Genomic DNA, 12,180 nt, shown 5'->3' with positions numbered 1-12,180 from the left:
ACTATATAAATAAACGATATAAATAAACTATATAAATAAACTTGCCTTGCCCTGTGGGCGGGACCTCTGGTCAGACTGCTCTTCGCGCCCTGTTCACGGATAGGAGCGCGTGAATAAATGACAGTTCGATCAACCAATCCGGCGCCGTCCGAATAAGCACAGCCAATCATTGTGTGATTTAGAAAAGGCGGGTTCGGTTTAGGCGCACCTGATTGGTTGAATCACGCGTCAATCACCGGCCAGCGTAGCGCGCGACTGTCAAATGTGACACCGAGAGGGAACTTTATTCTGGGTTTGGTCGTTTTACAGATAAATAGTTTAGCAAATGACGTAAACATCACAAATAACCGTTAATTATGCATTTGTTCGACACGGTTTGATAGTTTACACGCTTCTACAGTAAGTTATAGTCGACTAACTACTCTGGAAATCCACAAATTGGATTAGTTTAAGCCCCCGGTAGTGAGCTAACTAGCTAGCTGCTAACTGACTAGCACGGTTGCCTAGCAATAAACCAGCTAGCTAGCTGCTAGCTCACCTGATCATGGAGGATACTCATCAACATGGTTGTGATTCGGCTGGACGAGAAGGAAAACCTCGGGGAAAGAAAGGTTTCATCCCATCATCACAGGGACCAGGCTGCGAGGAGGGGGACCGCAAACCCAAGTTTGTAAGAAACATATAATCTATCTATCTATCTATCTATCTATCTATCTATCTACTAATGTCATCTAACTATCTACTAATGTCATCTAACTATCTACTAAGGTCATCTATCTATCTACTAATGTCATCTATCTATCTACTAATGTCATCTATCTACTAATGTCATCTAACTATCTACTAATGTCATCTAACTATCTACTAATGTCACCTAACTATCTACTAATGTCATCTATCTATCTATCTATATCTATCTATCTATCTACTAATGTAATCTAACTATCTACTAATGTCATCTATCTATCTACTAATGTCATCTATCTATCTACTAATGTCATCTATCTATCTACTAATGTCATCTATCTATCTACTAATGTCATCTATCTACTAATGTCATCTAACTATCTACTAATGTAATCTAACTATCTACTAATGTCACCTAACTATCTACTAATGTCATCTATCTATCTATCTATCTATCTACTAATGTCATCTAACTATCTACTAATGTCATCTATCTATCTACTAATGTCATCTATCTATCTATCTATCTATCTATCTACTAATGTCATCTAACTATCTACTAATGTCATCTATCTATCTACTAATGTCATCTATCTACTAATGTCATCTATCTATCTACTAATGTCATCTATCTATCTACTAATGTCATCTATCTATCTACTAATGTCATCTAACTATCTACTAATGTCATCTATCTATCTACTAATGACATCTAACTATCTACTAATGTCATCTAACTATCTACTAATGTCATCTATCTATCTACTAATGTCCTCTAACTATCTACTAATGTCATCTAACTATCTACTAATGTCATCTATCTAGTAATGTCATCTAACTATCTACTAATGTCATCTAACTATCTACTAATGACATCTAACTATCTACTAATGACATCTATCTACTAATGTCATCTAACTATCTACTAATGTCACCTAACTATCTACTAATGTCATCTAACTATCTACTAATGACATCTAACTATCTACTAATGTCATCTAACTATCTACTAATGTCACCTAACTATCTACTAATGTCATCTAACTATCTACTAATGTCATCTAACTATCTACTAATGTCACCTAACTATCTACTAATGTCATCTAACTATCTACTAATGTCATCTAACTATCTACTAATGTCATCTAACTATCTACTAATGTCATCTAACTATCTACTAATGACATCTATCTATCTACTAATGTCATCTAACTATCTACTAATGTCATCTATCTATCTACTAATGTCATCTAACTATCTACTAATGACATCTAACTATCTACTAATGACATCTAACTATCTACTAATGTCATCTATCTATCTACTAATGTCATCTAACTATCTACTAATGACATCTAACTATCTACTAATGACATCTAACTATCTACTAATGTCATCTATCTATCTACTAATGTCATCTATCTATCTACTAATTTCATCTATCTATCTACTAATGTCATCTAACTATCTACTAATGTCATCTATCTATCTACTAATGTCATCTAACTATCTACTAATGTCATCTATCTATCTACTAATGTCATCTATCTATCTACTAATGTCATCTAACTATCTACTAATGTCATCTATCTATCTACTAATGTCATCTAACTATCTACTAATGTCATCTATCTATCTACTAATGTCATCTATCTATCTACTAATGTCATCTAACTCATGTGAGACCTCATGGTTGAACTCAATTGGATGTTAGCAATGTACAAGCTTGTTGTCTAGCTTGCCCTGCTCATTACCAACGGTTAGTGCTAGTTAACTAGTTAGACGGCATTCTCTGTATAGATGACTTCATTTCTCTTGCTAACACTAACTAACGTAACTGTACTTACAAAAAAACTGGTACTCGAGTCATTTCCCTCAGTATGATGAGCTCTGTTCAGTGAGTGTATGCATGGTGCTGTAGCTTGAATGCCTCTGGTAATGTTTGCAGAGGGAGGGCAGGGTGGAAGCAGGCAGGGACAGCTTGACTGAAGAAGAGTAGCAGAATATGCAGCGGTATTTGAGGAAGCTAAAGAAGAGACTGGCAAACAACGGGAGCCGTTGCGTGAATCAGTATTCCGTGTGGGGAGGTGGTCACACTCAAGGAATAATTTTTATAGCAAAAAAAGGCAAAGGGTGTTGTATAAAGGTGTTGCCAAAGATGCATGCCTGCTAACCAGGCCGCTATGTCATGCGAGATCAATCTGTCTTGGTTTTCTTGCAGCAGTCTCATGTCTTAGCATAAGGCAAAGGACATTCCAGGAATGTTTGAGGCGTGGGGATATGTCGAGTGCGTTTGTTGCCCAAGACTGTTGGCTGTGCTGATTGGGTAGCCATGTAGTAGAGTCCTATGTTTATTCTTATCAATGGTAATCTAAGCATGGCATTCTTGTCAATGGTAATCTAAGCATGGCACCCATGCACCCCCCCCCCACACACACACACACACTGTGATTTGCTGTGACCAAGGTAATGCCATTAGTAGGATTGTGCTTATCCTACATTTAGCCTGCTGAACTTCAGTAGGTATGACTGTTGACCTGGGAGACAATCTGCACCAGACTCTTGTGACGCCTAGTCTGTGACTATGACCACTATTGTACACATTGTTGTTCTTTCATCACGTCACTTTTTGAACAGAGCTCCGTTGATGACCTTTTATGGAAAGCCAAATGTTGCTGGGCGGAAAACCGTTTCAATCTCACGTAAATGTGTTCATTTACTATTCTATTTGTGGTCTGCTGTGAAAGTGGGCTTTATTGTTTCATGTAGGCTGCAGTACATCAGTTTTTCACTACAGGGTAGCCTAGCTTAAGGTGTGTATTCATTTGCCATCTGTTTATTCACAGTGGGAAGATGTGCGCTAGGAGGATGTTTGGTTTTTTTGCTTGTTTTTCGGTAGCATAAGTAGTGGCGTCTTTCCGGCTATTAATCACTGTTTTACTTTATTCCATTCATCCAGGTTTAATCCTGGTTTGATTTCAGGCTCGATGGGGGGTTGATTAGCCTACGCTTCCTCTCGTCTCCCACAGAGAGCTTATTTTAGCTGTAAATTAGACTTCTATTCTCTGTTTTCCTCACCCAGAAAAGTAATGTCTTGAGTGGCAGGCACTAGCGACATTTAGGAACTCTGCCAGAAATCACTCTCGCGTAGAATTAGATATATAGGCCTGTTTATTAGGGTTAATACTGTATGTTAATCCACAAACATGTATGAATGCCAAAACGTATTTGGAAAACTTATGTCAATTACAGTTAAACCTTTTGAAATGGCCCCAAATTTGAGCAATGTCCTGCTGTGAGCTCTAAGCTTGTCAGCTGTTATCACCATCAGTGCTATCTTAGAGTTTTAGTCTTTGTCGTATCAGCCTAGTTTTATGGCACAAATTATTTCATACATAATATAGGCCAAAGTTTTTCCTCTTGAGCCTTGTCAATCACAGTATTTGTGGCACAGTAACAAGCATGTCTCTTTCTCCTGTGGACTGTGCTCTTGTGCCTCCAATGGGCGGACCAGTTTGGTGGCCAGCAGGTGGCACTGTAATACCAGGAAACGGGTGTAAGAGAGCACACATTGGCCATTAGAAACAGTGACAAAGCTTTAATTTATTTTTTTGGAACTTGAATATTCGATCTGATGTGTGCAAGCTTGTTTACAATGCACCTAAAAGCATGTGTGAATAATTGGAACGAAGAGGAGCAGAAAATGGATTTCATGAGTAAATGTGCCTCTCTCTTTTGGATGTCAAAACTCTAGTTCGAGTCTTTTTCAAAAGGAAATGACACAACGAAATTAGGTACAATATGCACACAAGCAGCCCTCCAGAAATAATGGCTTTCTGTGGCATCTCGAGTTGTGAAAATGACTTCCGGTTTTTAATTAAGATAATGGTTGTTTGCTGTGGCTCCGCTTTTCATACGAACATGTGCAGAGGGTTGTCATTAACGGCAGGACAAACCTCACCAAACCTCAAAGAAATCCTGCCTCTTCCTTTCATCCAGTTGATGATGATCAGTCCATAGTACTAGCATGATGGAAGTAGACTCTCATCCTTGTGTTTTTGTGACGCCAGGAAAGGTTTGACTACAGTGAATTAACACCATTTTCTTCATTCATTCACTCACGCACACACACAACACACACACACACAACACACACACAACACACACAACACACACAATCTTAATTAATAAGCAATTAAACCCCAGCAAGTCAAAGGAGCCCATGATGGGCAAATTGACCAGATTAGTTGGAATGAGCGAGAGCAGGTGTTCCTATTTGTCTGTGACATTCTGCCCTACCCTTCAGAAGGCATTGTGGCGGCCTAGAACAATCACCTCTACCATCTGGCTGGCTACACAGGGACCCGTGTGAGGGTTCGAACCAGCAGAGGAACAGAACAGGCCGGGTCAACCGAAACGACGGGAATTACCAGCAATTACCGCCAGCAGATTGACTCCCCTGTCCCAGATGTGCTGACTGAGTGGCTGCTCAGATGGAGGGGGAAGCACTTCTGAGGAGTGTGCGTGTGCGTGCGTGCGTGCGCGTGTGTGTGTGTGTGTGCGTGTGTGTGCGTGCGTGCGGAGGGAGCTGTTATTTCCGACGCTTGGAACAGCTGGAGAGTAAACAGCTGGGTTCTCCAGAGGGCTGTCCCTCCTCCTCCTCCTCCTCCTCCTCCTCCTCCTCCTACTTCCTGGTTGTACTTCCTGCCAGGTTCCCAGCTGACACACGGGGTCTGGCCCATTTAGGCAAGGATGGATGAGATTGGTTAGCAATAATGGGACTTTTGTCAGGTGTGTTAGACAGAAGACAAATCGGAGGATTCTGCCATCTCCAAGATATTGTATTATCAGCATTTGGCACTAAAATACGGAAAAATCGATGAGACATGGTTACCGTATGCTGACGATCATCATTTCATTAGGCGCCGCTTGCTTAGTGATTAGGCTAAGTGTGATGTTCCCACATTTGCCCTCTAATTAAAATCTCCCCGCAAGTCAATCAACTACCGTCCACTCTGACGTTCTGGCAAATTGTGTTTGGGATTCACCCAGCGACCAATCGGAAGTGAAAGAAGGGATAGAAGTGGAAACTACGGAAAAGCGGAGCGAAGGCCCAAAGACACTCCGGGCTTTCAGCCCAACAGGAGGTGAGAGGTCGAAAATGGAAGAGAAACACGGCGGCTCCGTTCCCTCATTGGTAAGCAGCTCGCCAACCCTGTGCTTATTGAACAGAACCATTTCTGGCGAGGCAATTACAGGATCTGCCAGCGGTAGCCCCTTGGTTTATCACACATGTCCCCCCGCACTAATGGTGCAGCACCCGCTCACAACATTTCCCAAATTAAAAAGATCTTACTCTCCAGATGTGTTAAACAAATCCTCCGGAGGAGAAACTAATCAAGGAGTACGCGGGGACTCACCGTACTTTTCTCCCTTGTATAGTTTATAGTTTGGGTTTCTATTCTCTCGCAATAAAAGCCTGATTCCACTGGTTATTCGATGTCCGGATTTGAAGTGTTTGATGGTGGCTTGCTTGGTAATACACATCCTGTCGTTAACAACTGATATTGTCACCAGCATGCACACCTGACCGCTCTTTATTCGACGGTTCCTTTCGAAGTGGCAGGTTCTCAGCGGAGTCCGTGGCAGAATCGGTTCCAAGTGTCGGAGGTCGGTAGGCGGCACAGTCCTTTTTGCAGTCCTCTCTACCGTTTTGGAGCGTCGGTCGGTTTGCCGAGCTGTGCGATTCGCTGGCCGGCCAAACGTCTAGAGAAACCAGCCAGACTGTAACCATCGTGGGCGTCAGACAGCGGCAGGCAGGAGGCCACACCGTTCTGGCTCTCTCTCTCTCCCCTTTCACTGCGAGGAACCGAGGCGGTTTGTGGTCTGCGCACTGAGCGTCAAAAACTAGTATCGCCACCGCCTCTGCCACACCCGCCCCCCTGCTGTGTGATGGTACCCTGTTTTCACAGCAACGGAGCACAACAAGCAGTTCCACCAGCCGGTGCTCCAGCAGTGTTGTGAGTTGGACTGGAGAATGGACGCCGTCTTCGTGTTGCATTATCCACACTCAAAACGCTAAGGCAGGGCCCCTGTGTGTGTACTGCGGTAGCTGTGCTAGCCTAGCCTGAATGGAGGAGATTGTGGTTCTTTTGGAATTGTTGGTTTGGAGACTTCAGAGGAGAGTGACAGCTTTGACTCCGCAGTATCTTATCTGTTTGTGAGGCTGCAGTCTACTACCAGACTTTGTGGTAAAACCGGTGACATTTGATCCGTTTTGCTCATTTTAATAGCATTTTGTTTAATCTTTTAGGATTGTTCTGTGTTCTGTCTATGACAGTTGTGTTTGACTGTTGTGTATTAATAGAATAGCATAGGATTGTGTTTCCGGCGGCATTTCTGAGGATGCATCCACTCAGGGACTCGCCAAGCGTGTGGTCTTTCAACCCTGCTCTGGTCTGGTCCAGTCTAGGATGGAGGCAGGCCAGCTAAGTGGAGGGGGGGGGGGGTCAGAGTGAGGAAGTTTTCATTCACACGCTCGTTCAGAGCTGCCCAGGCGTGCACGATCAAGGAAACGTCGATACACTGCTACACAGACACACAGTGGCCTTTGTATTTACAAAAATGCATTACCAAAAATGGATGTCTTAGTTGCCTTCTCCGTTGTGACCTTTTGTGGCTATTGTGCCCCACCGTTGCTATTGGTGGAGGAGAGATGGGTGCCTCCAGAGATAGATACTCAGTCTTCTCCCCCTAGGCAGGATGGGGCAGGTAATGGTTGTATGTCTGACCAAGCTCCAGCCCTACAGCACCTAGTCTGTCAGACTGGGACTGTTATTCAGCCCTCTCTGGCCCCTCCCTGACCTTCAGTAGCTGGAGCAGTCCAAGGAGACTGGCTGTCAGTTGAGTCATCATATCCCCTGGACAGATTGCCTCCTCACAGGCGCGCGTGCGAGTGAGTCATGGTTTTGCCACGTAGGCGAACACACCGACTCGGCTCACCGCACTGTTTTGTTCCAGTGATGGGTTTGAGCTCCGGCCTGTGTGCTGAGATTCTGCTGAAGATGGCTAACCTTTCCCTGCCCCCGTCTCCCCCCCCCCCCCCCCCCACGGTGGGATTAAAAACGCGTTTTAGGTTGTGTTGCAGTATGTTCTAATGTCAACATCACACATTTTACAAGACTGCTATTACAGTAGCCTGTCCTGGCCTAACCCAGCCTAGCCTGACCTACAGGGAGCCGTCCTATAGGTCGAGGCCCTAGGTGATGTCATCACCTCAGTGTTGTCAGTAGCTGCTCTCTGTGTAGTCGTGGCGCCCACTAGCCTTCTAAGCGAGTGTCTGGGATAACGGCACTAGACTTATTGTATTTTTGATTTTATTCTAATTGACTCAATTAAATTTTTATTTAACCAGGGACGTCCCATTGAGATCAGTGATAAAGCAGCATGAAAAAGTTCACAAAACAAAACAAAAAACAGGGAAACATATTACAAGAATGCATTTAATAAATTGCTTAATAAAATACAAATATCTACATGGTACACACACAACGACGAGTACAGTACCAACTAAATCATTTATCATTATATGATCACTATATAAGTGCAGTCCATTTACCATTTATCATTGCACTAATAAGAGCGTTTAAATCAGGCAGAGAGACCAATCCCCTTAGTTTCAAGTCTTTTTGAAGGCTACTCAAGTATGTGTGGAGCAGAGCACACAAAGGCTATCCTCCCCAGTTCAGCTCTTGCACTTGGCACAGACTACAATATCTCAGCTGATGATCTCAGACTATAACTACAAATGTTCAAGATATCTGTGCGATCAGAGACCAGATCAAAGACCCATAATGGATTTCTACATGGACAGGTTCCCATGACTGAACATCCTTAAGGGCAGCGGTGGCCAAGCAGTCTTGAGAGAACAGAGTACAACGATGAGTTAGTGCCTTATCTAACATGCACAAGCAGTGGGCAGACCTGTGCATTCATGCAGCACCTCACCACCATCAAGAACAGGTGGAAAGGTCACAGAGATCAGTCTTTCTCTGGCATCAAAGGAGAAACATGACTTGTTTCTGAAATCAAACCACTTATTTTGGTGGCGGTAGAAAGTCGAGGCCCATGTCCATTAGTTCATCATCTGTGTCTAACTTCCATCCAGGAACAACTGTGAAATCACAAAGGCCACCCAGCCCTAGACACTACCTTCTAGGGCTGGGTTTAAAAAATCGATTAATCGATTCTGAATCAAATGATTCAGAATCGATTCATGAATCCCAAATCGATCTTTGATTTAAGGGGAGACACCCCAGGTGAATAGGAAAAAAGAAATCCTTAATAGGTATCACCATCAAACTCCCCCAGTTTGTTAGGTACATTAAGGAGCATCTTTTTTGTATTACAAGTTTTCTGAAATCTTATGGATAAATATGCAAATTAGGCATTATATGCTCTAAATATGCGCTAATTTGCATAATTTCAGGAATCCATTTTTTTTAACTGGTTCAAGCCAGATTCAAAATTCTTGTTTCATTTTGTTCACATATCCCTATTCAAACTTTGTCCAAGGGGGATTTTTGATATCTCTTTTCTTCACTTCAGAAATCAGAAAATACTGTCAACAGTCATAAAAAGACCAATTTTCGCCATGTTTTAGGGATAAACTGTTATATAAATCAGGCTATGAATGAAATTTAAAAAATCCCCCTTGGACAAACTCTCAGAATATGGATTGGAACAAAACTGGAAAGTTAGGTGTATGTAGGTGCTACTCAAGTGGTGGTTTTGATGTCCCTAAGATGAGAAATAACTCATTTTGAGAAAACGGGCTTTGAAAATTTGTATTGTAAAAAACCATACATTTGCATTGTAAACCAATATTGACAAACACAATATCCAATCACATCATTAGTAACAACATTACACAACATCTGAAAACACATAGAAACAGAAAACTGAATAACACAGCATGTTGTGGATTCAGAATAGTCCAGGAGTAGACATTTTGTATAGAGAAGTAAGACCTGTTTGTTGGAAGCCCACTCACCACGTCAAGGTACAGACCACGAGTGGGATGTTAGTAAGACGAGACTAGAGACGAGACAATGTTAGTAGGGAAGAGAACATTCCCTTTTAGAAAGCTTGTATTATTTTGTTAAACAGATCATGGACAAAGATAGACACATTTGACGAGGACATGCATGAGAAAACAGATTATCTAGCTTTTTGTGTTTTTTTAAGCGTTTTACATGGAGAAAACATGAATGAATGAATGAACATGAAGAGTAAGCAGATTCATAAATACACAGGACAAGATGTGGTAAACAATGCAGGGTAAACACCAATAGAAGCTAAATATAGATTGCCAAACAAACAAGTGATATAACCATCGTCAAAAGCAACACCATAGGAGACATCAGGCTACGCCGTCATAGGTCTGCAGAGTCACTCCTCAGATGGCACCACACTAGCTATCAACAAAACTGTTCTAGGCAGCTGGTTTGTAGAACCCACTCAGCTGCAGTCTACAAAACTATTCTAAGCAGCTAGTTTGTAGATCCCACTCAGCTGCAGTCCCCAAAACTGTCCTAAAACCACAATATGTTCCTGGTGCGCATGGGGTTGTCATCAGTGAAGCAGACTACCCCATATTGCCGCCTTCATGTTGTCCACTGAACGCTGGTTATTGAGAATTATTGTAATAATTCTCAATAACTGTAATAATTTTGTAACATTTTGCATTTATTGGCAGTCAGCTTACCTACCTCTGGGTCCACATCTGCATATGCCTGCCTAATCTGCTCTCTGCTTCTGTGCAAGGACTCCAGACCTCTCTCTATTTCAGCAACTGAAATTAAAACAGTTTATTTGGTCAGTTTATGGATGCATGTAGAAATGCCACAGGGAGAGAGAGAGAGAGAGAGAGAAAGAGGGAACACGTTTCAATAGCCTACCTGTCACCCTCTCTGTCATGTTTCTGATACGTTTTCAGATGAAGCCCTGGGATCCCTAACACTTTACTAATCTTTTGGAGAGCTGCATACCCCAACCCTAACTCGTGCGCTAAGAGGACCATCCTCACATTGACATCAAATGCAACATCATTCCTAGTTGTTGACACTTTTGCGATAGCCATTTCTCACAAAGACTGCACTCTAAGAGCAAAGTACTACAGAACCCACTATTCTGAGGATCTATGTTAATTTTAAGACCAGTCCCTGCACAATTAGGACAAATCAACCCAGTTATCAGCTCATTCAAACGCGCAACATCTCTCTGCTGCTCACTGGACATGCTAACGCTAGCCCCATCTCCCTGCTGCTCACTGGACATGCTAGCACCGGCTAATGACAACTTGCGCGAATAGGCACTTTATATCTCATAAATGTAAACCTTTCCATTTAGTTTCTCTTGTTTTCTGTTCAACCTTGCGGGCAAACACTGTTGTCATTGTTGCTTATTACGTTTAGAACGCTTTACAGACGGCATTGTTTGGATTAGATATCAGGAAATGGAAACGTGTCACATGACGCGCTGAACCAATCACGTTCTCAGAAATCAACAACAGCCAATGAGATTTCACGGTTAGCATCAAACCCGCCTTTGTATTTCCACGATTGGTTGCTGATACAAATGAAACTATCAAGTTTGGTTGCGATAACATCAGGCTAGAGAGAGAGATCTCTCTATCGATATATTACACCAGCGGATCCAAAAGACGGCCGCGCTATGGTTCGTTGCGAAAAAATGCTAACTTTTGGTGATTTTAGGAAGAATCTACAGACGCAAACAGACTAAATGAAGTAAAATAAACATCTAAATGCGTATTTTTGATGTTTTATTTCCACTAGTATGAAAGAAGACATGTTATGGAAGCAAACTAGCACAAAATCTCAAATTTGACCAGGGCGTTGAAAAACGATGTTTTCACCTACCGTGTCTCCCCTTAATGAATGAATGAATAAATTAATACATTAAGTTCATTAATTCATTCAATGATTCATTCATTCATTCATTTTTGGAAATCAGTATCGATACCCAGCCCTAGTATTGATGTGTTGCATAACTTGAGAGTCATGTAATTAAGGTTACAGAAAAAAAAAAAAAACTGGTTTTAGTAACACTAACCGAATCAATATTGAATCGTGATAATTGATTCTGAACCTTGTGAATCGTAATCGAATTTATTCTTGAAATTCGAATCGATACCCAGCCCTACTACCTTCGCCTGCCCCTCTTGACTCCTGCCTGCACCTGCAAAAATGTTTTTGCTGTAACGTTACTGTGCCATTTACATAGCTAGGTCTGATACAGCTGGAGCAGAGCGTTTCGGAGTATGCTAATGCTTTTAGGGAGAGCTCTCACCTCAAATGCAGCGCACATCAACAGATATTGACAAAAGTGTTTTGTTCATTCAACAAGGACGTCTCATTAGCTACACGTTAGCATTAGCTACAGGCCAGTGAGACCAGCCTGCATTCGACTGCA

The 12,180-nt window shown here is 42.1% G+C and overlaps 1 protein-coding gene across 1 annotated transcript in view; it reads left to right on the top strand.

Annotated features, from left to right (window-relative positions):
* Positions 1–544: 544 nt before the first annotated feature.
* LOC311315847 (protein diaphanous homolog 3-like) overlaps positions 545–12,180 on the top strand; it is a gene marked incomplete at both ends in the record, with an annotated part of 177,342 nt that continues 165,706 nt past the window's right edge. Inside the window, one exon of the mRNA XM_084446546.1 lies at positions 545–670. Within this exon, the coding sequence (XP_084302672.1) occupies positions 545–670 (126 nt within the window). The remainder of the gene's footprint in view (positions 671–12,180) is intronic.

The sequence above is a fragment of the Borostomias antarcticus genome (genome assembly GCF_949987555.1).
Source record: "Borostomias antarcticus genome assembly, chromosome: 12".
Taxonomy (NCBI): domain Eukaryota; kingdom Metazoa; phylum Chordata; class Actinopteri; order Stomiiformes; family Stomiidae; genus Borostomias; species Borostomias antarcticus.
Note: the sequence above shows the minus strand (reverse complement) of the source record. Positions and strands in the feature narration are given on the sequence as shown.